Consider the following 27,152-nt stretch of genomic DNA (forward strand, 5'->3'; position numbering starts at 1 on the left):
GTGTTTAGAAAGTCCCGAGACAGCATTTCTGTAATTTGTTCTTTGTTGGACCTTATCTTCTCTAGATCCCATTTCTTCACCATTGTCGCTTTTTTCAATTTTTTCATTCTTATTTCTATTTCTGCCATAAGTAAGTTGTGGTCACTATTAATATCTGCACCTGGTAATGTGTGCACCTTCTTGATTCCATTCCTGTATCTTTCTTCTACCAGTATAAAATCGATTTGGTTTCTATATTTATCCCCTGGTGATTTCCAAGTGTAGAGCCTCCTCTTATGGTTCTTGAACCATGTGTTTGCCACTATCAGCTGCCTTTCCCTGCAGAAGTCAATTAACCATTCACCTCTGTCATTTCTCTTTCCAAGACCATGACTGCCTACTATGTTTCCCTCTTTCCCTTCTCCCACAATGGCGTTCCAGTCTCCCATTACTATTTTGCAGCATTTTTTATTTTCGTCCATTATTCTCTCTATTACATTTTACGTTTCCTCTACAATTTGGTCATCATGTTCTGAAGTTGGCATATACACCTGGACAATCAGTAAATCTTTTTGTGCTCCTTTCAGCCATACACCAATAACCCGGTCATTTGCATAGTCTACATATTCCACACATTTAGCCAATTCCTTTGTCATAATCATTCCTACTCCATTAATTCCTTTTACTTCTCCTCCTGAGTAGTAGAATACATATTCATCTGACTGCAACTCTCCATGTCCATTCCATCTTACCTCAGCAATTCCTACAAGGTCCATATGATTCTTTTCCATCTCTCTTTTAAGGTTTTCTAGTTTTCCTGCTTGTAGCAGAGTTCTGACATTCCAGGTACCAATTCTCGTTTTGATTTTTTGCCTCCTTTCAAGATGTCCCCCCCCCCCCCCACCCCCCTCCCCGCCCCCCACCCGGAGATCCGAATGGGGGACCATTTTACCTTCGGGCACTGATTTAACATGAGAGGAAGCCATTTTTTGTGCAAAAATGGAGACTGCATTATGCAGGGAAGATAATCTGCGGTGGTATTCCGTTGCCTTCCGCAGTTCTGGAGGCTGCCCCTGACATGGGATACAGACGCCTTTTGCAGCCACCCGCTCCGGGTCAGATGCTGCATGAGAAGTATAGGTTGGAAAATGAAAGACCCCTAGCCCTCGAAACCTAATAGCGTCAGGGTCGGAAAAGAACAAGAGTTGGCCGAGGGTGGCCAGATAGGAAAGATAAGAGTGAGGAGCCTGGCATAAGTAAGTGGAAGCAGTGCCAGGACTCAGCTGGGGGCCCCGTGGTCGCCAGCCACGTATCACTAGGTGTGATTCCCTGAGGTGTTCCCTGTTTACTCATCATTAAATGGCCAAATGGCAGACTTAGTCAAACTCGAATTAATATTATATGGCTTCTAAACTGATCTGACACCACAGAACTATTACATATTGTACAATAAATCCACAGGATTGTAACTAACTGTTCTTAAAATCACCACTTGAATGGTGCCTGATGAAATTTAGCTTTCAGGTACTATCACAGGCTATTCACGAAGAAAGTAAATGAAAACAGATCTCGAGAAGTTGGTGATTGCATGAGAAGGTCTATTGTTTAGCATTGAATAGGTTAATGCATGCTCCTTTGTCAGAACACAGCATCATTACGGGATTTGTTCTGCTGTATGGGATTGTGTATTTACTAGATCCAGATTTACATTTGTGTGGAATTTCTTGAAAGCCAAATTCTGAAATCCTCCCTATATGTAAAATACTATATTATAAAAATTTAATGTTCATTCATATTAACTTACAATTTGTAACAGAATGTCCTTGTTTTGAAATATGGATTCTAATGTGTGTGTGTGTGTGTGTGTGTGTGTGTGTGTGTGTGTGTGTGTGTGTGTCTCAGTGGAGGCCTTTGGTTATGGTTAAAGCACTGTGCTGTCAAAGATTAATTAATACAGTGTGACTGTATTTACTTTTTACAGCCCGTATTTTTAAACAGAACTCTGAGTTACATGAAACAGCGCATGTCCCGCACCAACAAAAGCAGAAAAAATTTCAGTGTTGACAACTTAATGGATATGGTAGTGAAGAGGAATAAGGAAAGCATACAGCCTGAAGTGATGCGTGGTTATATGACGCTGACGTTTCTTGGCTTTTATGATAAGAAAGGTAAAAAGGAAAAATAAATGTAATTATTAGTAACAAAACAATGTTATCCTTAGTAGAATATGACTTCATTAATTTAGTAATTCTAAAATCAAAACTATCATTTATGTTGTTCTTTTATTCTTTAGTTGAAGCTCATCATGAACCAGTTAAGGTTGAAACACTTTTGTTGAAAATTTGTCACAAGAAGCGGAAAGATGTTTCCTCACCTTTCATGCAGGTACATAGCAATTACTCTAATTTTGCTGTAATTTAGCCTTAGTTAGGATGACTCATCTTCAAACCACATCTTGAACTGAAATGTAAAGTAAACAGTTTCGACATAATAAGAGAGCTGCATTTGCTTGCATCTCAATTAACTGTTGATGAAATCATATTAAACATAATTTCATTTGAAAGCCAGCATCTTGTAGTGTTCACTGTGTTCAGTGGTATTATTTTCAGGTTTCAGAATAGTGGAAAACCTTGACTTGATTTAAATTAATTACATTAGAAATAAACTGACCAATACATATTTACCCTGCTCAACATAGACTGTATTACAAAATGGACCATGTCAGATTTTATACTCAAATTAATTTGTTAAATACAGCCTCTGTTTTCCTATTATTATTATTTTATTTATTTATTTATTTTTTTTTTTTACTTTTTTCTGTCACCTTCTCTTGAACAATATCAGTTGTATTAGGTGCTGTGTTACTGGGTTTTAAGTACCACTATATGTTAAGCAAATATAGAGTGATAGTTATGTGACTTACTGAATTTCCATTGTTTGAAGGAAAGGGGTACAGTATTTTTGTATCGGTTTCTCTTGAATTGTCGAGAATTTAATTTGGAGAAAGGTTGATTGGTTAAGAAATGGTTTTAACTTCCAGCTGAGATACTTTGTCATTTGCAGAAAGGGGACAGTAATTTTCTTTTTGTTGTTTTTGTATAATTCCAGAACACCTGACACACACATGGAATGACGTCAACAAATACAGCATTGGTATTTTTCTTTGTTTCATAGGTTTCTGTTGGAACTAGTGAGGTGGCAATAAATCCATCAGAAGACCAGCCACCACCAAAAGCTCCAACTGTCTCCATACCAACAGAATCTTTCAGCCTATCCAATGGCCATTTAGTCAAATCCTACATGCTGCTGCTTAGGGTCAGCTGTAATAGTGTTGGTGCTCAAGTAAATGACACTGATGTCTGTAAGTATTGTTACCATTATTTTGGTTCATTGATTTTGTGCAGTTTTGGGTGCACGTTTGGAGTAATTAACTATTTTATATTTGAAGAATTTAGTTGATAGCTTGTTTTAACAAACAACATGATGTATCTTCATGCACGACATAAAAATGATGAAATTGTGTTCATTAATAAGCAGTCATTTATCTGTCAACTGTTATAGGTTTCACCTGGAGCAAAGAATTAACTAGGCTTCAAGGGTCACTGGTTAATTGGGAAGGGTATAAAGCTTAAAATAGGAATGAAATTAATTATAATTGGTAAAATAATTTAATTGCCATCAATACTAGCAGCACTAGGTAGCTCTTAGTTGTACACTCCTTATAAAATCTAACAAGCTAATCATCTTTAATGACCTTCATGTTGACAGGCCTTTAAACGCTGACGTTTTGTCATTTTAATCAGTGCGAGGCAATGGATTAAGCTCTCACATTGATACCAATGATTATGGAATAGGATAGTTACAGGTTGTTGTGAAACTGAGATAAAAGAAAAGCACTGGTTAAGTGAAAACTACGGATATTTGGAACGAAAGAGAGAATCTTCAGTTGATATATATGTCACTTAACAGCCGAAACAGTCACCAGATCCCAGTTGCAAATTACCTGTTTTAACAGCTTACAGGGGCAACAAAATATTGGTTTTTCATTATTTCATATAATTATTCACCAGTGATGATCTACCATCATTATCTGCTGATTAAGGGATATATTCTTACATTAAAGGTTTAACATGATAGCTCAAGTATGAATGTTAGAAACCATGTAATGCATTGATGCAACTTAACTCGCAGCACATAAATTACCCAGACTATATTCATTCGGTATTTGTGAATGAGAACACTTAGTGACTTACATAATTTCAAACATTTCGAAATTTTTTCCTTACTAATATTACCAAAAAATGAAACTAAGAAAATTCTATCGCTTACTACATTATTGCTGTTCATGTATAAAACTTCAGCATGCTTGATGTTTTAGATTATTACTTCTTTACTATTAACTCTATTTGCTACGCATTTTGCAGACAGTATCAACATATATCACTAAAGATACCTACGGAAATATATCATTGTGTGATGTGTAGTTTAGGAGAAAAAGTACCTTTCCAGAAAGTTATAAATTGACCTCATTACTGGATTTATGAGGGAGTTCTCATATAGTTCTGGCCTACAATTACTGAATTAAAAAATATATTGTTCAATTGCAATTAAAGACTTTACTTTTGTAGCTAACTTCTGCTATGATCTAGCCTAAAGTGATTTGATACTATGTACTGTTTACCAAAAAGATCTTACATGAACAGATAGTGAAACAATTTTTGGGTTCACCAATTTTGGTTTTTGCTTCTTCATTCCCCACAGGCACCTCGCAACTCTTTTGCAAGTTCATGCTAGGCTACCACGGAACCCCAGCCTTTTGCATAACTTCCTTTCCATGCTGCAGGGTTATACATCTGTTATCCCTTTCCCCCTCCACCTCTCCATCGGATGGTTTGGCACAGATCCTACTTGGACCAGGTTTCTACATCTACATCTACATCTATACTCCGCGAGCCACCTTACGGTGTGTGGCGGAGGGTACTTATTGTACCACTATCTGATCCCCCCTTCCCTGTTCCATTCACGAATTGTGCGTGGGAAGAACGACTGCTTGTAAGTCTCCGTATTTGCTCTAATTTCTCGGATCTTTTCGTTGTGATCATTACGCGAGATATATGTGGGCGGTAGTAATATGTTGCCCATCTCTTCCCGGAATGTGCTCTCTCGTAATTTCAATAATAAACCTCTCCGTATTGCGTAACGCCTTTCTTGAAGTGAAGTGTCCGCCACTGGAGCTTGTTCAGCATCTCCGTAACGCTCTCGCGCTGACTAAATGTCCCCATGACGAATCGCGCTGCTTTTCGCTGGATCATGTCTATCTCTTCTATTAATCCAACCTGGTAAGGGTCCCATACTGATGAGCAATACTCAAGAATCGGACGAACAAGCGTTTTGTAAGCTACTTCTTTCGTCGATGAGTCACATTTTCTTAGAATTCTTCCTATGAATCTCAACCTGGCGCCTGCTTTTCCCACTATTTGTTTTATGTGATCATTCCACTTCAGATCGCTCCGGATAGTAACTCCTAAGTATTTTACGGTCGTTACCGCTTCCAATGATTTACCACCTATGGCATAATCGTACTGGAATGGATTTCTGCCCCTATGTATGCGCATTATATTACATTTATCTACGTTTAGGGAAAGCTGCCAGCTGTCGCACCATGCATTAATCCTCTGCAGGTCCTCCTGGAGTACGTACGAGTCTTCTGATGTTGCTACTTTCTTGTAGACAACCGTGTCATCTGCAAATAGCCTCACGGAGCTACCGATGTTGTCAACTAAGTCATTTATGTATATTGTAAACAATAAAGGTCCTATCACGCTTCCCTGCGGTACTCCCGAAATTACCTCTACATCTGCAGATTTTGAACCGTTAAGAATGACATGTTGTGTTCTTTCTTCTAGGAAATCCTGAATCCAATCACAAACCTGGTCCGATATTCCGTAAGCTCGTATTTTTTTCACTAAACGTAAGTGCGGAACCGTATCAAATGCCTTCCTGAAGTCCAGGAATACGGCATCAATCAGCTCGCCAGTGTCTACGGCACTGTGAATTTCTTGGGCAAATAGGGCGAGCTGAGTTTCACATGATCTCTGTTTGCGGAATCCATGTTGGTTATGATGGAGATTTGTATTATCTAAGATCGTCATAATACGAGAACACAAAACATGTTCCATTATTCTACAACAGATTGACGTAAGCGAAATAGGCCTATAATTATTCGCATCTGATTTATGACCCTTCTTGAAAATGGGAACGACCTGCGCTTTCTTCCAGTCGCTAGGTACTTTACGTTCTTCCAGCGATCTACGATAAATTGCTGATAGAAAGGGGGCAAGTTCTTTAGCATAATCACTGTAGAATCTTAAGGGTATCTCGTCTGGTCCGGATGCTTTTCCGCTACTAAGTGATAGCAGTTGTTTTTCAATTCCGATATCGTTTATTTCAATATTTTCCATTTTGGCGTCCGTGCGACGGCTGAAGTCAGGGACCGTGTTACGATTTTCCGCAGTGAAACAGTTTCGGAACACTGAATTCAGTATTTCTGCCTTTCTTCGGTCGTCCTCTGTTTCGGTGCCATCGTGGTCAACGAGTGACTGAATAGGGGATTTAGATCCGCTTACCGATTTTACGTATGACCAAAACTTTTTTAGGGTTCTTGTTTAGATTGTTTGCCAATGTTTTATGTTCGAATTCGTTGAATGCTTCTCTCATTGCTCTCTTTACGCTCTTTTTCGCTTCGTTCAGCTTTTCCTTATCAACTATGATTCGACTACTCTTAAACCTATGATGAAGCTTTCTTTGTTTCCGTAGTACCTTTCGTACATGATTGTTATACCACGGTGGATCTTTCCCCTCGCTTTGGACCTTAGTCGGTACGAACTTATCTAAGGTGTACTGGACGATGTTTCTGAATTTTTTCCATTTTTGTTCCACATCCTCTTCCTCAGAAATGAACGTTTGATGGTGGTCACTCAGATATTCTGCGATTTGTGCCCTATCACTCTTGTTAAGCAAATATATTTTCCTTCCTTTCTTGGCATTTCTTATTACACTTGTAGTCATTGATGCAACCACTGACTTATGATCACTGATACCCTCTTCTACATTCACGGAGTCGAAAAGTTCCGGTCTATTTGTTGCTATGAGGTCTAAAACGTTAGCTTCACGAGTTGGTTCTCTAACTATCTGCTCGAAGTAATTCTCGGACAAGGCAGTCAGGATAATGTCACAAGAGTCTCTGTCCCTGGCTCCAGTTCTGATTGTGTGACTATCCCATTCTATACCTGGTAGATTGAAGTCTCCCCCTATTACAATAGTATGATCACGAAACTTCTTCACGACGTTCTGCAGGTTCTCTCTGAGGCGCTCAACTACTACGGTTGTTGATGCAGGTGGTCTATAGAAGCATCCGACTATCATATCTGACCCACCTTTGATACTTAACTTAACCCAGATTATTTCACATTCGCATTCGCTAATAACTTCACTGGATATTATTGAATTCTTTACTGCTATAAATACTCCTCCACCATTGGCGTTTATCCTATCCTTGCGGTATATATTCCATTCTGTGTCTAGGATTTCGTTACTGTTCACTCCCGGTTTTAACCAACTTTCCGTTCCTAATACTATATGCGCACTATTTCCTTCAATAAGAGATACTAATTCAGGAACCTTGCCCTGGATACTCCTGCAGTTTACCAATATTACGTTAACTTTTCCTGTTTTTGGTCTCTGAGGACGGACGTTCTTTATCAACGATAATAATGTCCTCTCTGGTAAGCCGTCAGGTATTTTATCGTTTCGCCCAAGGGGGGGTCCCTCTAACCTAAAAAACCCCCGTGTGCACGCCACACGTACTCTGCTACCCTAGTAGCTGCTTCCGGTGTGTAGTGCACACCTGACCTGTCTAGGGGGGCCCTACAGTTCTCCACCCAATAACGGAGGTCGATGAATTTGCAACCATTATAGTCGCAGAGTCGTCTGAGCCTCTGGTTTAGGTTTAGACCCTCCACACGGCTCCAAACCAGAGGACCGCGATCGACTCTGGGCACTATGCTGCAGATATTAAGCTCAGCTTGCACTCCGCGTGCGATGCTGGTTGTCTTCACCAAATCAGCCAGCCGCCGGAAGGAACTAAGGATGGCCTCAGAACCCAAGCGGCAGGCGTCATTCATTCCGACATGTGCTACTATCTGCAGCCGGTCACACCCAGTGCGTTCAATAGCTGCCGGAAGGGCCTCCTCCACATTACGGACGAGACCCCCCGGCAAGCACACCGAGTGCACACTGGCATTCTTCCCCGACCTACCCGCTATTTTCCTGAGGGGCTCCATAACCCGCCTAACGTTGGAGCTCCCTATAACTAATAGGCCCGCCCTCTGTGACTGTCGGGACCTTGCCGGAGAATCGGCCACTGGCCCAACAGGCGAGGCATCCTGTGGTGGCTCGGAAACGATGTCATCACCACTAGGAAGCACCCCGTACCTGTTGGAAAGGGGTAAGGCAGCTGCCACGCGGCCAGATCCCACCTTCGCCTTTCGGCCAGGCATGCGCGAGCCCACCACTGTCCGCCATTCACCCTGGAGTGATGGCTGACCGGTTAGATGCTCACTGCCGGAAGATGCAGCGACATCAGGGGTTCCATGTGATTCCAAGGCCACCGAAGTAGGCATAGGTCTCACCACAGTTGCCCCAACGCCACTACGAGCCGACGCCTGCGCCTCGAGCTCGATGAGCCTAACAGACAAAGCCTCCACCTGCCCCCGAAGAGTGGCCAATTCTCCTTGCGTCCGCTCACAACAACCACAGTCCCTACACATGACTATGTTTACCCTACTCTATACGGTGACAAATTCCCAAGATAATCTTCTGATGAGCTACTCTGATAATCAAGAAACACTCACTGAAATACGAGACGCGAAAACTACGCTAGGTTTTCCCAGAAAAACTATTTAAAAGCTAAGCGCAGCAAATAAGTACAAAAACGCTTTATACAAACAGTACTCGCTGCTGCTGGTGCTCTCGCTCTGGCTGTCACATGATTGGGACTTGAGTTTCCACTTCCTGGGTTCTCTATAATGTTTCATTAAATAAACACATTGTCCCCATTGTTGGACTTGACCTGCCACCAATCTTCAAAATTGTGGCTCTCAACAGTACTAATTAGGGTGCTTTCATTTCTGCTGTCCCCTTGGCTCTCTGCCGCATGGAGATATTGATTAAGCAGTCCAGAATACAACTACAGCCATTCTTTCAGTAGCTGATTTGACAATCCAGTTTCTCGGGCCCGCCCTGATGGAAGACAGTACCTTGGTGCTCATCAGATATCGCAGAAGCCATTAGAAATCTAGACGGGCTCTCCAGTGCCATAAGCGGCACCCATTGATGGAGCACCCCATTACCTTTAAATGGGTCCATACCCTGGTCTGCCACCTAATAAAGTGACTGAAACAAAAGTGCTGGGAATTGTACGTTTCAACCAGTGTACCACGTACCTTCCCTTTGCAGGTTTGGGCAAAAATCAGACGTCTTTACGGATACCAGACTCCTGCAGATCTACCTGGTGTTACCTTGAGTGGTACTGTCTACACTGACCCAGACACTGTTGTCAAACATTTTGCTCTGCCTTTTTTGTCCTAAAACAATGGGCGGAGCAAAAGCAATTATCCTCTGCTATATGCCACCTGGAGCCATATAATCGTCCATTCATTGAGTGGGAATCCGTGTGTCGTAGCCCACAGCCCAGATACAATACCAGGACTGGACCACATCCACAATCAAATGATCAAGTACCTGTCAGTGGTTTGACAAAATCGCATCCTTGCATCTGTAACTGCATCTGCTGTGAGGACTAATTCCCATCGCAGTATTGAAACGGGGTAAGCACCCTCTGGAGATGGACAGTTATAAGTCTCAACAATGTTCTCTGTACATTGCTTGAACACATTGCGAGCAGGTGGCTGTGTTGGCTCCTTGAGTCTTGGGGTCTTCGGGCTACCAGGAGTCCGCCATCCAAACAGCTTTTGCCTAATGTCAACATCTTATAGCCATCTTTTTTTTTACCTTTAAAAGGCTCATGACACCATATGGCAACACCATATGGCAACACCATATCCTTGCTACCTTACGCGAGTGGGGCCTCTGGGGTCCGCTCCCGATTTTTATCCGCAACTTCCTGTCACACTATACATTCTGGGTTCAAGTTAGTGCTTCCCTCAGTAACCCCCATGTCCAAGAGAATAGGGTCCCACAGGGCTCTGTATTGAGTGTCCCTCTATTTCTAGTAGCCGTCAATGGTCTAGTAGGAGTTTTGGGGTGCTCAGTATCATACTACTTGTATGCTGATGACTTGTGCCTCTACTATTGTTTCTCTAGTGTGGGTGTCACTGAACATCGACTGCAAAACACCATATGAAAGGTGCAGGCATAGGCTCTCACCCGTAGTTTTTTCATCGCCAAGACTCACATCATGCACTTCTGTTGACGTCGTACCACTCATCCACATCCGAACCTTGCGTCAAGGACTGACTGCTCATTGTGGCAGAGACTTACTGCTTTTTAGAACTAGTCTTCTATTCTCGGTTGATGTGGATTACCCATCTTCACGAGCTTAAGTGAAAGTGCTGGCTGCGCCTGAACACTCTTTGCTGCCTCAGTAACACCAGCTGGGGTGCACATTGCTTTACCCTTCTGCAGCTTTGTAAATCCCTGATCAAGTTTTGTCTTGATTATGGGAATCTGGCATATGTTTTGGCATAGCCCTCAGCATTGTTGATACTGGATTCAATACAGGGTTCGACTTGTAACAGAAGCCATTCGAACCAGCACTCTAAACAGGTTACTGATGGAGGCTTGTACCCATCCATTGCCAGTCAAGCGCCAACAACAGCTTTTCAGTTATGCCACACATGTTCACAGCTCCCATGAGCATCCTAACTACCGTCTCCTCTTTCCTAACATGGAAATCCTTTTCCCACAACAGCAGCCCATATCAGAGATTATGATCGCAATCTACATCTGGTCCCTCCTCTCTGAACTGCAGTTGTTTCCTCTTCCACCTCAACTCCAGGTCCACTCAATTACACCTCTGTAGTGCATCCCTCAGCCACAGCTTTATCTTGATCTCTCACCTGGTCCAAAAGACTCTATCCCTCGCAAGGCCCTCCACCACCAATCTTCCTCCAGCCTTGACGCATCCCAGGGTTCAGAAGTAGTCTATACTGGAGGCTCGATGGTTTCTGGTTGTATGGACTTCACTTATACTCACACGGGACATACTGAACTGTGCTCCTTGCTGGACGGCTGTAGTGTTGCCCGGCAGAGTTGGTAGCATCTCTTGTGCTCTTCAGCATATTCATTCCTGCACCAGTGGATCCTTTGTCATCTGCAGCGACTCCTTGAGCAGTTAGCTAGGTCTCGACATGTGTTGCCGTTGCCATCCCTTGGTCATTGCTATTCAGGAGTCCCTGTATGCCTGCGAGCAATGTGGACCTTCTTGGCATCCCGGGGAATGAACTCGCTGATAGCTGGGATAAACTGGCTACCAGTAACCCAACTCTTAAGGTGGGTATTATGCCATCAAGTTTTAGGAATCTGGAATACGGAATGGCTCACTTTGACTTCACCAAACTAACTAAGAGTGATAAAGGAGACTACAAATCTGTCGAGGTCCTCCATGCAGGTCTCTTGCAAGGACTCTTTTGTCCTTTGCAGGCTTCCCATCATCCGTTCTTGACTGACACATTGTCATCTCCTGTATCGCAAGGACCGACCCCATTGTCGTTATGGTTCGCGTTTGACAGTGGTCCACATTTTGCTCGACTGTCCCAACGTAGCCACCCTGCGGCAGACTATTAATCTCCCCACCTCATTATCCCTGGTATTAGGAGCTGATGTCTCAGTGGCTGACTTAGGCCTACTGAGAGGTTGGCAGAAAACTCCGTTGCCTTCTCTGCCCAGACCGGGCTGTGGCTGTCTGGGCTTCATGGTCCAATCCGGTCCTCACCCTCACCCCTACTTGTTTTACCCCTTCTTGTGTGGTGCATTAGACTTGTTCATCTTTTGTCGCTCTGTGCTGCTTTTGTGATGTCCTTGTTGCCAGTCTTTCCTAGGCAATTTATGAGTAGAGTAACTCTGGTAAGTGGTGATGGCTGGGGTTGGATGTCCCATCATTACGCCCTGCTTTTGGAGCTCCCAACTACTCCCTATATGGGGCATCTTGCCTGCCTTTCTTCCTCTGTCTCCCATTCTTCTTTTTGTTTCTTATCTCGCCTTTGTTGGTCTTACGTAGACCTGAGGGTTTCCTTCCGATGGGTTTTGCGCAGTAGGCTATCCCTGATCTACTGTCATGCAGACCTGTCTGTCTGAGGATAAAGGTACTGATGACCTAGTAATTTGCTCCCTTTAATCTTCCAGCCAGCCAGCCATCCAATCTTTGGGTGAATAATCCGAAACTAATAAAACCAACATAATTAGGATTTTATGTCTTCAGACGTAATTGTTTTACGTGCTTAACATCGAATATTTAACACAGTAACTCATTTGTAAAGTAATCACATATTTGAAACCATTTTATACGTGGGACTTTAATTCTTTAAAAACTTGGGCATGGGAGATTACTTGTAAGAAAGAACACTAAGTGTCACTTGATGTTACTTGCTCAGAGGTTTGTAACCACACTAATATTTCCCTGTGTTTCAGTTATGCCTCTGCCTTCTCATCCTTGTTTTCTGTCTTCTCTCCTCCATTATTTGTATACATTCCTTTCCTCAACCCCAGTATTTGTTCTTCCATTCCTCACTCCCTTCTTCACTGAATCCTTTGAAAGTCATCACTTAAGAGAAGGCATTGGTAGCTAGTTTCTGTTAGCTGACACCACATACACAGTTAAACCATATACATATACACAGCTGAAACAAGTATGCAGTGACCATAGTCAAATGGTTCAAATGGCTCTGAGCACTATGGGACTTAACTTCTGAGGTCATCAGTCCCCTAGAACTTAGAACTACTTAAATCTAAGTAAATCACACACATCCATGCCCAAGGCAGGATTTGAACCTGCGACCGTAGCGGTCGTGCGGTTCCAGACTGTAGCCCCTAGAACCGCTCAGCCACTCCGGCCGGCTGACCATAGTCATCACTCATCTGTGGCCAACATTTATTGCTTATTTGAAGCAAGAAAAACCTGATTGTTCTATTAGATTCCTTGTTCTATTACATTCCTTTTACTGAATAAGTTTCTGGAACTTTTATTAATAGCTGAATAGCCACTATGTATTCTTGTGTGGGAGAGATTCTTCCTTAAGTCTCAGTTATTACAATTTTCACATTATGTAAGTAATTTATTGATCCATGGCCTGGCTACTAAACAGTATGTATTGTTATTGTATAGTTCAAACTGTGTACAGAGTTTGTGTATTTTTTTTTTAAAACACAGTTTTCATTTGCTTTCGGTACATTGTTGCACAGTGTGATTAACAGCTGGTCAGTTTTTGTTTGTGTTATTTTAAAACCTAATTTTTTTTTTTTGTTTTTTTTTAGTGGAACCCGCACAGAAACGACGCAAATCTTCTGGTCCAGCCAAAGCTCAAGGCCAAAATCAACCAGAAGAAGTCAAACTGTATGGAGCTGAGCTAGTAGTTTATGACAAACATAATCGCTGTCTTCTCACAGATGGTGACTATGAACTTATACTACAGGAAGTTCAAGCTAGTGTAAGGCAGTCACCTAAGAAGCATTCCTCCTGGGAGGCAATTGGAGAAGTAAAAGAGGTGAATATAATCTTACAAAACAAATGTGGCTTTTCAAAGTAAATACATGTATCAAAAAAGAGAAAGCATAATATGGCGTAATGCATATGAATTTCATTTCCTCACCCTCTTTTAATAAAAAAGTACAACAAGAGGCACAATTCCTTGCCACTTGAAGTGAAGGGACAGTTGGCTAAAATTCTTCATCGAAGATAAAAAAAATTGAGAAAATGACTAAACACTGTCACTTAAACTTTTTGTGGCAAGGGGATTATGTCTAGTAAGAAATATCTGATGCAGTGTTGTAATGCTATTTTGAATCAGATTGAGCTGGATCTAGGAGACACCTCATGAATAAATGCAGTGAAGGAGTTCAGAGTCCTTCAGTATAGTTCATATAAATGGAAAGCAGAATGCAAAATAAACACCTTTTCGTCTCTTTGATAATGTACACTTTGCACCCCGTTTATATATAGAGTTAGTATTGAAGTATGTAATCAGTCTTATTTCTAGCAGGCACTATCAGAGTACTAATGTTGGTTAGCAAGTTTAATAGGTATGCATATATATGAGAGAGAGAGAGAGAGAGAGAGAGAGAAACCAGCATAGGGAAATCCAAATTGTTATGTATGAAAAAATATACCTAAAAACAAAGATGATGTGACTTACCAAACGAAAGCGCTGGCACGTCGATAGACACACAAACAAACACAAACATACACACAAAATTCAAGCTTTCGCAACAAACTGTTGCCTCATCAGGAAAGAGGGAAGGAGAGGGAAAGACGAAAGGATGTGGGTTTTAAGGGAGAGGGTAAGGAGTCATTCCAATCCCGGGAGCGGAAAGACTTACCTTAGGGGGGAAAAAAGGACAGGTATACACTCGCACACATACTCGTATCCATCTGCACATACACAGACACAAGCAGACATTTGTAAAGGCCTGACAGGTGAGGTATGAGTGGCGGCAACTTGAAATTAGCGGAGATTGAGGCCTGGTGGATAACGGGAAGAGAGGATATATTGAAGAGCAAGTTCCCATCTCCGGAGCTCGGATAGGTTGGTGTTAGTGGGAAGTATCCAGATAACTCGGACGGTGTAACACTGTGCCAAGTTGTGCTGGCCGTGCAGCAAGGCATGTTTAGCCACAGGGTGATCCTCATTACCAACAAACACTGTCTGCCTGTGTCCATTCATGCGAATGGACAGTTTGTTGCTGGTCATTCCCTCATAGAATGCGTCACAGTGTAGGCAGGTCAGTTGGTAAATCACGTGGGTGCTTTCACACGTGGCTCTGCTTTTGATCGTGTACACCTTCCGGGTTACAGGACTGGAGTAGGTGGTGGTGGGAGGGTGCATGGGACAGGTTTTACACCGGGGGCGGTTACAAGGGTAGGAGCCAGAGGGTAGGGAAGGTGGTTTGGGGATTTCATAGGGATGAACTAAGAGGTTACGAAGGTTAGGTGGACGGCGGAAAGACACTCTTGGTGGAGTTGGGAGGATTTCATGAAGGATGGATCTCATTTCAGTGCAGGATTTGAGGAAGTCGTATCCATGAAAATGGACATAAAGATGATTGTGTACCTTGTTCTTGAGGAAGGCTCTACATGGATCGTTATATATTGTGTAAGAGATATAACCAATTTATCCAAGCTGTGCAAGTAACATCACATTTTGACAACAAAAAGATTTAAGAGTTTAGGTTGAGGTAGTCAATCTATGGAGAAACTTTAAAATACAACAATATTTTCTGGAGATATGATGCACTGATAGCAAGAGGTAAAAGGGAAGACAAAGGATGGGGAAAATAACAACCGAAAGTGTTTGCTTATGAAATTCTAAGGTTTACTGCTGGATCTAATTAGTGACAGACCATGCTACTTTGGTGAAAAACCATTCCACCATCAAGTGGTGCTGATGGAATGAGGTGTCTTCTGTGTGCTGGCGATATTTATACACGTACTGGTCCAGAGTTCAGCCCCCACCAGTCCAACATTGCCGTCCCAACATTATGCTGAATGGTGGTTGGGCAGGTTTTCACGATTGGGATGGGGAGGGAAGAGGCTGTTGCCTTCCGCTTGCCACCAACTGTCCCTGTCGCATTTCTATATTTACACCTTCATCTGAACTCGTCCCATTGTTATTAGGGTTTCTTCCCGTTCCATTCACATACGGAGTGCTGGAAGAATGATTGTTCAAATGCCTCTCTGTGTGCAGTAATTATTCTAATCTTATCCTCATGATCCCTATGGGAATGGTACATAGGGGCTTGTGGTATACTCCTACAGTCATCATTTAAAGCCAGTTCTTGAAATTTTGTCAGTAGACTTTCTCTGGATAGTTTACGTCTGCCAGTCCAGTTCATTCTGTATCACAGTGACACAGAGACACAGCAAAACTTTTTTTGCAGCCAGTATCATATGTGAAAGCTTAGCTTTTCTTGTAACTACATTGTATATATATTAAATTAAACCACCAAATTTTCTTATTTCTGTGTTTGGGCTACTTAACTGTGATGGTGCTTGGTTGACTAAATTACATGTCCTGTGCTCTGAATATCTGTTGTCATTGGCTGTTGAGATCGCATGGCATAAGCTATGACTAGTTGACAATCTCGATTTCAGTGCTTCGGAAGATGCCGTACTGTATTTGGTGGAATTTGTATTTATACTTTTGTAATAGGAAAATATGCAGTGTACATTTTGCTCCACATCAAAGATCGTTCCCAAATTCTTATTTTTCTGTGTTTCATTTCCTAAAGTGCCAGGAAATTCTACGCCAGTGTATAGAACCTTTACTACCATTCAAAGAATTGAGATTCTACTGCTCTGAGGGAAAGTATATTGCAACTTATCACAAAAAGTATATTTTCACCTGGTAAAAAGTGTATTTTTAACTGGCAAATCCATAAAAAATCCCACAATTTTTTCTTTCTTTTCTGCATATACACCCTCTACTGGGTACATATCTATCCATTGTATGGTCAACTATTCTTTTAAACTTAAGCCATAGTTCCTCTACATGCTCTTGCTGTGTGTTGAAAGCTTCAAGTTCCTAATTGAGGTATGCCACTATTGATTTTTTATCTAGTTTACTGAACACATATATCTTGCTGCTTGTCTTAGTTGTCCTTTGTGCTTTGGTAGTCATTGTTGCCACAACTGCATCATGCTGACTGATACCAGTTTCAGTGTGGACATCCTCAAACAGGTCAGGTCTATTTGTTGCCATAAAGCCCGGTCCAGACACAACGATCTGTCTGCGCAGACGTCTGTACATGCAAAAGATCACTGCAAATGTTGTGTGTTCACACGACACAACCCCAATCTACTACTCGCCCACCATCTGTCGGTATAGAAAAGAAATATCAGTGGCAAGCAACTACGCTCCCCGTAAACGTCAAAAACTTAATTCAGTTATTTTGAAACATAGAAATGGAGGAAGTTCTGTTGTGGTCTGTGTTCGCAACTTGTGTTGCAAAAAACATTCAGACCAACCGCAGGAAACAGAGAAAGCGGTCAAAATGGTGTAGACAGTGGCTGCTAAAGCGAAAGCAGTTTTCTCACGTAAATTTACTGCGAGAGTTGCAGGGCGAACCTAACGACTGGCGAAATTATTTGCGGATGGATGTCGGAAATTATAATTCTCTCTTAAAGCTTGTAACCCCTCATATTATGAGAAAAAATACTTGTATAGAGAAGGGCAATTTCTCCTCATGAACGGCTGGCAGTAACATTAAGATTCCTAGCAACTGGAAGGAGCTACAGGGATTTGGAATTTTCAACTGCAATGTCGAAACAAGAGTTGAGTGAAATAATACCCGCAATTTTTCAATTAGAGCATTGTATGCTGCTGTCTTTTTGTCTCTGTCACTATATTCTTTACTTTAATCTTCCACAAACATGGGTGGTTTCTATATATTTCAATGAATTCACTTACAAACTCTCGAGAACACTGATGAGTATCAGCCATTTTAATGCCCTGTGCGCACAAATACAAACACTAGAATGAGCAAACAGCTGTTTCGTGCCAGATTTGCGGCGATCTCCTGTCCACACGCTCCAACTTGTCTGCGCAGATGTAGTTTGAACCCACAGATTTGAGAGGTTTCGCTCAAACCTCCAACTCCAACTTCCAGGTTTGCACACACCTCAGGTTGGTGCAAATCTTCTGTCCACACGTAACGATCTGTCCGCGCAGATGTGATGTGCGCAGACAGATCGTTGCGTGTGGACGGGCCCTTAGATCCAATATTTATCTATCATGAGTGGGATTCCAAACTATCTGTTAAATATAGTTATTAGAGAAGGCATTTAGTAATTGTTCACAGGATGTCTTATCTCACCTACCCCAATAAAACTGTAATTTTCCCAATTGATTGTGGGATAATTTAAGTCTACACCAATGATTACAGTATGATAGGGAAACTAAGGTCCGAGTGAACTGAAGTTTTCTCTTAAGCTTCCAGTTTCTGTAGATGAGTCTGGGGGGTGATAGAGGGATCCAATTATCATTTTATGTCCACCCCTGATACTGAGTCTTGCCCAAACAATCTCACATGCAGCATCAGTTTCTATCTGGGTGCATTTGAGTTTCTGGTCTACTGCGGCAAACACACCATGTCCATTTGCCTGTCCTTTCAATATGCTTTCTGTACCTAGTATTATGTGAGCTTCACTGCTTTTCAGTAGTGCTTCAAACTCTGGCACTTGGTTGTGAAAGTTGTGGATATTAACAATTAGGATTCTAATACTCTCTCCTGGGGGAGATAATTCTTTCGATCTTACACTGATACTTCTGGTTTTCCAACAGCTATCGTTACCTCTATTGGATGGAGAGTCACTTAATCTAAAAACCCTTGGGTGCACCTCACACACAGTCAGCTAGCTGAGTGACAGCCTCTGATGCGTAGTGCACACCTGACCCATTTAGGGGGATCCTACAAAACTCATTATCAGGTACAGAACCAAAAAAGCTCTGGGTCAGTGTGTCATATTGGACCAATTCCGGAACTAGTATCTTCCATTTTTGAAGAGTATGATATCCAAAATTTTGGATAAATTGCTGCTGGTATATTCCTTTACAAAGGGCTTTCCATGTTTGAACCCACAAGTGATAATTAATGCTGATCATGAGAAAAGATAGTTAGGCATAGCTTTGACACATCTCACTACCTGGAATTGCTTTGATGGTTATGAGGCTAATGCAATTGCCAGTGAGTTCTGAAATGTAGTAGAAATCGTGTCGGTAAAGGAAATCCTTGAAGAATTTGATGTGAATTCTTGTTCACATCAATCAGTTCTGGGTGATGATCATTGGAGTCAAGAGTGGATGTGAAAATGTGAAGAGATTTATTGAGGTTGCTTGCAATCTCTTCCATGGCAGTGCCAGCCTTGAAAGAGATTTCTCTGACAGCTGTAGTCTGGTCAAAATTTTGACTGAAGCCTCTCTCACAGCTGTCCGTGCTGTTCATGTTGCAGTCAAGGTGATAGGGGTGTTGTACTTGTAACTATCGCAAAGCAGTTTATACATATCTTCAGAAATGCACTTGGTAGGTACAGTGAAACAGTAATAGAGAAAAGGGCAACTGAGAAGTCTTCAAAAGAAAATGAGAGAAAGAAGAAAGTGAGTGTGGAAAGGCTAAGTGTACCAAGTAATATGAAAACAAAATTCATGGAAAATGCTGAAAAAGAAGTTTCTCGGCTTGAAGAAGTAATTCTGTAAGTAAAAACTACCAACTTGAGACTTCATTTAATGTTCACGTGCATACCCTTCTCAGACTAGTCTATTCCTATTCTTTACAAAATAATTTTGCTCAAATTGTATTTGATTTTATTCTTAGATCTGTTTGTAAAAAGTGTAAGTTTTTACTGAAATACCTTTGCAAAGTAGACTCATTCTAATTTTCCTGTAATTGTTTTAATTCAAATTACATTTTACATTTTGAATTCAATTGTCAGATCCTGGTATGTTTCTTTCTTAGTTAAAATAAACAATGTTCTTTTCAAGGTTCTTTTCACAGTACAGCCTCATTGTATTTCTATATAGTGACAAAATTTGTAGATTTTGTCATAAAGTCAATAAAAATTGGTTAAGGACTAAGCACAATATTGCCCTAGAAAAGCGAAAAATTGGCCTGAATTTCTGGACACCCTAAGTTAGTGTAATATTTATTCTTAAAAGCCCCCTCATGAGCATGAATTTCAGAGTGGATTTTTTAAACTGTGATTACTATTTATGTCACTGTTACTTTTGCTACTGATGCTGCTGCTGCTGCTGCTGCTGCTGCTGCTGTTAAAATTGATAATAGTAAAGGAATTTTTCTGTTTACTTGTTACCAGGACACTGTACCCTTCCAAGTATTCAGCAAGGGTCCTACGTTAAAGTTTAGACTCAACTGGACAACAGAGCCAAGTAATGGATTAGTGGATAGACCTAAGCCAATTCGTCCTCATGATCAGTGCCTTGATTCAAATAGCAATAAGGAGAACAGACCAGGTATTACACAGCATTTATTTGTATGCGTTACTTAGAAAACTAAATCAGACTTTTATAATATAAAATTTATGGAATTTTCTTCACTTTCATATTTATTATAATTATGGATGTTACCCATTTATTTATTTAGTAGAACTAAAACTAGGACTCCAACTACATTTAATGTAATTGCACATATGTTGTATTCTATTTTCAGTCTGATGAGAAAAGTGATAACATTAGAACGTTAGCATTTTTATTATTTCAGCACAAGCGTTGGTGCGCGCGCGCGCACACACACACACACACACACACACACACACACACACACACACACAGGGAGAGGGACCATGGGGCAGGGTTGAGATGGGTGTGTGGGTTAGGGGCTTGTGGAGATTGAGGTCAGGATTATTGGACTGAAGAATGCGTTGAAGGACAATTCCCATCAAAGTTACTTAAATTAGGCGGTGTTGGAGGGTGACCCAGATGACAGGAATTGTGAAATAGCTTCTGAAATTGAACCTGTGTGCTCAGCGGAGTGTTGTGCCTCTGAATAGTTAACTCTGCTCTTGGCCACAGTTTGGCAGTGACCATTTGTTTGGGTGGACTGCTAGTTCATGGTCATGCCCACATAAAATGCTGTGCTGAAATTGTCAGTGATGGCATATGATGTAACTGCTTTGACCGGTGTAGCATGGGATAAACTTGATATGGGACTGTACGGGTGAAAAAAGTTAATTGGGCAATGGAAGAAGAAAATACGGATTGAAGAAGGTATATAGTTCCTCAGAAGAAATTATGCCAATTGTAAATGAAGATAAATTGCAAGATGGTTGGGGAGCTTCAGTTCTTATCTTTCAGTGGGAAAAAAATTGCACAAACTTGGAAGAAAGAAATGTCCTTGTGTAGATGAAATACCAGCAGAACCTGTAGGCAGTAGGCCAAAGGGCAAAGCAAAAATTATACAAATCTGTGAGTGAAATTCATGAGTATGGAAATGTTCCATAAAGATACTTAAAATAATCTAATTGTTTAGCTATGGAAAGGTGTGAAAATCAGCACAAAGTAATTTTAATATCATATATATCGAATGTGCTTGTGAGAGTACTGCAGTGAAGAATGAAAAGATTAGTTGAAACCTGTTTGGAAGAGGATCACCTTGATTCTTGGAGAAGTAGAGGCATTCAAGAAGCAGTGTTTACAAGTATGCTAGTTTGCATGTTTTAGAACCAAAGAACCAGCTGATGACGGTGATATTGTTGCTGAAACTAGTTTGGGGATAAATAAATAACAAAAGTGGTTTGCATGAAGGTGGATCCACAGTTGGATATTGTTGTGCGATACATGAGGTGAGGTCAGAATCCGGAAAGGTGTAAGTCAGAATTGCTCATTGTCACCACTGATAATTAAGTTGTGCATTGAGGACACAATGAGAGAGGTAAAGGATTAACTCGATAAGAGTGTTGTTAATTGAAAAAAATCAATACATTTCATTAACAACCAAAAGTGAACCAGTTGAGTTTGGTTTGCATACAGCCGAGAAACCTACAACCAATAATGAAGGTCCTTGTAAACATTCTTCCCCTCTCCCAATAAAAATGAGATGTTAAAGAAAATGATTGTCAGAAAGTGTTTTTAAAGCAAAAATTGGTTTTCATAGTTTCCCAGCAAATACTACTTTAATCAAGTGATATTGAGTGGTTACTTTCTGAGTAAGTTATTGTCAGATGACATTGTAAAGATATGAGAACTATAGAATTTTGATTTTACTACAAACTTCAATCAAATTAAATGTCTGTGTTAATATTCTTAGACCAAATCAAGTTATGTAGTGAGACTTAAATAAATTGCTTAATCAATGTAACCATTGAACTGAAGTGATCTGTTGAAGATAATCATACTGATAGGTAGGAAATTCAGGAGACCAAACTACACATACGACATTTTCACCTTTAATGTAGTGCATTTTTCACAACATCCAGTTCTGTCAATCACTTGGGGAAAAAAAGTATGCGTTTAGAAATCAAACAGTATATTGCTATGCCATTAAGAAATTATTTTGTTCTATATACATTTATTTATTTATTTGGATGGTAGCATTGAGAGTTCCCAGGAAATACATCAGACAAGATTAGAGAATTGGTTTTTACTGTAGTGTTGCCATTACAGTTTATCTTTTTGTGTTACTTTCTTATCTTACTAGTAAGAGTGCATCTAACTTTTTGTTCCTATGGAGTTTGTATGTTTAATGCCCTGTGGTAGCTGGTATGTAATCGTTGCTGTGTTTGCTTTTCCAGAGCGTTGTAACAACAGTACAAAGGTTGTTGCACCAATCAAGAAGGAACCTCGTCTGCAGATTGTATACCAGTTTTTGTACAACAATAATAGCCGACAACAAACAGAAGCATGTGAAGATCTAACGTGTCCTTGGTGCTCTCTTGATTGTGTTGTACTCTATGCTTTGCTCAAGCACCTGAAACTGTGTCACTCACGTTTCACATTTACATATGTTGTGAGTAGTTTTTTCACAACTTCTGTGGTGCCTGTTGTTACTATATGTTAGTTTATTTGCTTTATGTGTGTTTGTGATATAAATTTTATTAAGCTTATCTTTCTCCTCAAAATTTCACTGAAATTTTTACTAAATTACAGAAGTTTAAAATGTGTGTGTAAGAAAGGGGAACATTCCAACAACAAGTAGTGGTAACTACTTCAGCTATTTCCTGTAGCGGAAGACATGTTTAACATTCCAAGAATTCGTTTTATTTCTGCATAACTGTGTATGCGGTGGTATCTCATTAGCACATTTTTGAAGGGTCCACAGACTCAGTGTCGTAAGTGGGAGAATGTTCTACTGAAAAATTCTCAATTTGGTAACAATTCAATTTTTTTGGCAGTGAAAATCCTGAATTAAATATTTGTGGTGAAACTAGTCTCTTAAGACCATACTTCCTGACATGTTGTCTCAATAAATCATAATGCAAAATGTGCCTTTTCCAGAACACATTCATGGAATTGCACCTGGTAATTGACTAGTGGTTGTCATCCGTATATTATACATCTTAGCCTAACTGCACTCTAGTATAATAAGTTTCAGTATGTAGTCCTGTCTCCTCAGATGTTTGAAAAACATAACAATAGTTAATCAAAATATCCACGGGTATGCTGCCGGTCTATAGTGTCAAACGGGCACAATATTTCGACGATCATACATGTCGCCATCATCAGGTGAACTGACGGACTGAGCTCCTGTGAACGTGCCGGCACGGAGGTCCGTATGCTATGGCTGCTCAGAGGGAACTGGGTTAGGTCGTGACGGCGGCCGATTTAAATACCCTCCGCCCGTGGCGCGCTCTCTCCGCTGTCCGCGCCCTGCGCCACGGTCGCGCGGTGGAACAGATTGCGACGGCGTCTGAGATGACGTCGGTGTGATGGCTCTGTCCGCCGTGGTCGTCACAACTATACGTTTGCTCGATTTACTCTTGATTAACCCGATCGCTGGTTCCCAAGCCTTGCTAAGATTGTAGCCACAGTCACGGTTTATGAGGTCGTCATTGGTGCGAATTTCGATGGCCTCTCTAACAACGCTGTCCCAGTATCTCGACGTCTGTACCAGAATCCTCGTGCGGTCATACTCCATGGCGTGATTTTCCGACAAACAATGTTCAGCGACCGCCGACTTGCTCGGATACATCAGTCGAGTGTGCCTCTGGTGTTCACGGCATCGATCCTCGATGGTACGCATCGTCTGACCAATATACGACTTGCCACATTGACACGGAATCTGGTACACACCGGCCTTCCTCAAACCGAGGTCATCTTTGGCGCTCCCCACCAGTGCACGAGTTTTATTTGGAGGACAAAACACAGTTCCGACCCGGTGTTTCTTCAGAATGCGGGCGATTTTCCCCGAGAGTGCGCCTGTGTATGGAATAAATGCAGTGCCTACCTCCTCCCTCGTGACTTCATCCATCTCAACAGGTTGTGCTGCAGTGGTTGGGCGGAGAGCACGTTGAATCTGCCACTCTGAGTACCCATTTTTTTGAAATACAGTTCTCTGATGTTCCAATTCCTGGGGTAGACTCTCTGCGTCAGAGATAGTGTGCGCCCTATGTACTAGAGTTTTAGAGGGTATTTAAATCGGCCGCCATCGCGGACGAACCCAGTTCCCCCTGAGCAGCCATAGCGTACGGATCTCCGTGCCGGCACGTTCACAGGAGCTCAGTCCGTCAGTTCACCTGATGATGTATGATCGCCGAAATATTGTGCCCGTTGGACACTATAGACCGGCAGCATACCCGTGGATATTTTGATTATCAAATACGCCGGGAGAAACTCTAGAATCACATAACAATAGTTGGCAGTTTCTTTTATCCTAATTTTTTTATTGTGTTGTCCATTTTAGTTAATATGTCAAACCTCAAATTTTAACTGTATCAATTGTTTCAATAGCTTCTGATATTTAGAAACTGGCCAAGGTTTTGATTCATCCTAGTCTTCACTTCATGTTTCTCTGCTATCTATTCCTGCAAGATTTCATCAATTGTCATGGACTGTCAGATTGCAACACTTTCGTCGCATTCAACATATGGATCGAAGCTTAGGTAGTCTTTGTTTTCAGCTGGCCCCATTAATTTGCTGCCATGGTTCAAATGCAATTTCTTCATTTTCCGGAATGTTGTCTACTGTATGTACCCGCTTTCACTGAAAGCCAGTGTTCACTTACATAGAATCCCAGACACTCTCGCAGTAAAAGAAAATGTATGGGCGCGAGACTTTTTAATGATTGTGATTTGGATTTGAATTGAAATTATTTTTGAGATTTTATTTATACTTTTGAGTTCATGCTTGTAATAACTGGCTAATTAATAAAGATTAATATGAACAAACTTGTTGTTCATGTTAAAGTTACTTTAATATGAGCCAGTCTAGAAACACATTGCATTTAAATTGAAAACTGAAATAATATTTTTGTATTTGCCTCGTCTAATTTTTTAACAAGTATGAGTTCTTTGTTATAATTTGCAACTGCCCACACACGTGAGAGAATTGTTCTTTCCGCCGTTAACAAATAATTGAAGTCAGAGTGACGGCTCTGGATCTCGGCGAGTAACTGAAAATAAAAATCTTAAAACTATGTTTCCTTCCACTGCATCAGGCGGCTATGCAGAAAATATTTCTTATGTTTCAAGCGGGCGAACCTTCGCTTCTGCTAATTTCCTGAATTAAAAATGCCACATAATGGCGTATGTTGCTGCAGTGGCAGCTGCAACTGTTGAGCTGAAAATTACTCAGCATACTGATTTTAAAAGGAAACGGACATGACACAGGGCTCACCTTCTACAAATAAAGGTGAACAATAACTTTAAACTATTATATTATTGAATTAATATCACAAATGACCTTATAATAATAATCATACAAATGAGGAAAATTTATACCACCTGTGCAGGCAGTATCACACTCAATATAATATTTCGGATCAAGATAAAAGTTCTCGTCCATATTAAATCTTTTTAATATTTGCGTTTAATTTTTTTCAATATTTTCACTGGGAATGGCTCAGCTCTTCTTAAGAAATGCGAAGTGTCTAGGATGGTTACCTTTCTCGTTGTAGTGTGAAGACAGGCCTGCCCCTTCTGTGCAAGAATCTTCCTATATTTTTATTTTAGGTATTTTATAGTGCCTTGGTTAAGTGGCTGAAGGTGGCTTGTACAATCGGGGGAAGTTCTGCATACTGATCAATTAACAGGATAATTTTCCTATTTGTACCACCTGATCTTGCATTCCAGGCACAGTTGTTGTTACTCGTGCTTTCACATTAGACACATATTTACATGGAAATGTGTGCACATTTAAAAGCATCTGTCCACCTTTGCAGTATTATGAAAACCTGTGCATGCGTGCGTGCATGTACTTTGTATGCTTTGGATGAAGGCCTTCTGGCCAGAAGCTTACATGCTTCATTTAGTAGTCTTTTTGTTGTGCCTGTCTGTCACTCAACATCTCTGCTATATGGTGAGTAACAATATCCTTGTTATAATGTTGTGAATATTCCTTCCTGGATTTTCGATTTTCCATTGTTTCCCCACCTTTTCAATTATTAGTGGCACCAGCTTTACTGTTCCACTTGCATTACAACATTATCAGGCAGTTAACCTCTCTTTACGAAATTTTCCACAGTGGCAAATTCTCTCCTGTGAACTCGAGCTTTTTTTATAAAAAATATACCATTATGTGACTGCCATACAGTCAGCCATCCCCAAGAGCTCTGTCAGGCAGCAAGTAAAAAAGTAGTCCATTTCATGTGCATTAAAAACATCATCGGGATTCTACGTTTGTGCAATTGTACCATCTCCGAATGTACTTCAGTCATGAGTTCTTTCATATTCCAACAGATCTTTTACCTTGTATTTTCTCTTCAACAATGAGTTGTAATTGGTAACTTTTGCTTCATTTTATGTGTCCTAGATATCAAGTTTTCCTTTGTTTTATTGTGAACAGTAGTTCTTTTTTTTTAATTTTTTTATTTTTGTTCTTTTTTTATTTTTTATTTTATTTTTTATTATTATTTTTTTTAATCTGGTGAAGGACTTCTTCATTTGAAATTTTCAGCACCCAGAGTATGTGTAAGAGTCGGAGATACGGATACATTTCAAAAACATCAGTTCTTTTCTCTAGATATTAGTTAATGGTCCAGCTTTCACACCCATAGAGATAAATGGAGAACACATAGCAATGAATCATTCACATTCTCTGTTGCCAACTATTATCCAATCTTATGACAAGTTTTTTCATGCTAACAAATTGCATCCTGGCCAGTTCTATTCTAGATCTGATCTTTGTTACGCAGTTACACTGCTCATCCATGTATGATAGATGGAAGAGTATTTTTCCATGACTGAATTGTGTCAATGTTTACGCTTCTGCCCAAAT

General features: G+C 40.8%; 1 protein-coding gene across 1 annotated transcript in view; it reads left to right on the top strand.

The window, feature by feature from the left end:
- LOC126473309 (polycomb protein suz12-B) overlaps nt 1-27,152 on the top strand; it is a 308,357-nt gene that overhangs the window by 250,669 nt on the left and 30,536 nt on the right. Inside the window, exons 3-8 of the mRNA XM_050100286.1 lie at nt 1,961-2,147; nt 2,273-2,364; nt 3,154-3,340; nt 13,531-13,760; nt 20,081-20,237; nt 22,514-22,728. Of these exons, the coding sequence (XP_049956243.1) occupies nt 1,961-2,147; nt 2,273-2,364; nt 3,154-3,340; nt 13,531-13,760; nt 20,081-20,237; nt 22,514-22,728 (1,068 nt within the window). The remainder of the gene's footprint in view (nt 1-1,960; nt 2,148-2,272; nt 2,365-3,153; nt 3,341-13,530; nt 13,761-20,080; nt 20,238-22,513; nt 22,729-27,152) is intronic.

The sequence above is a fragment of the Schistocerca serialis genome, chromosome 4 (genome assembly GCF_023864345.2).
Source record: "Schistocerca serialis cubense isolate TAMUIC-IGC-003099 chromosome 4, iqSchSeri2.2, whole genome shotgun sequence".
Classification (NCBI taxonomy): domain Eukaryota; kingdom Metazoa; phylum Arthropoda; class Insecta; order Orthoptera; family Acrididae; genus Schistocerca; species Schistocerca serialis.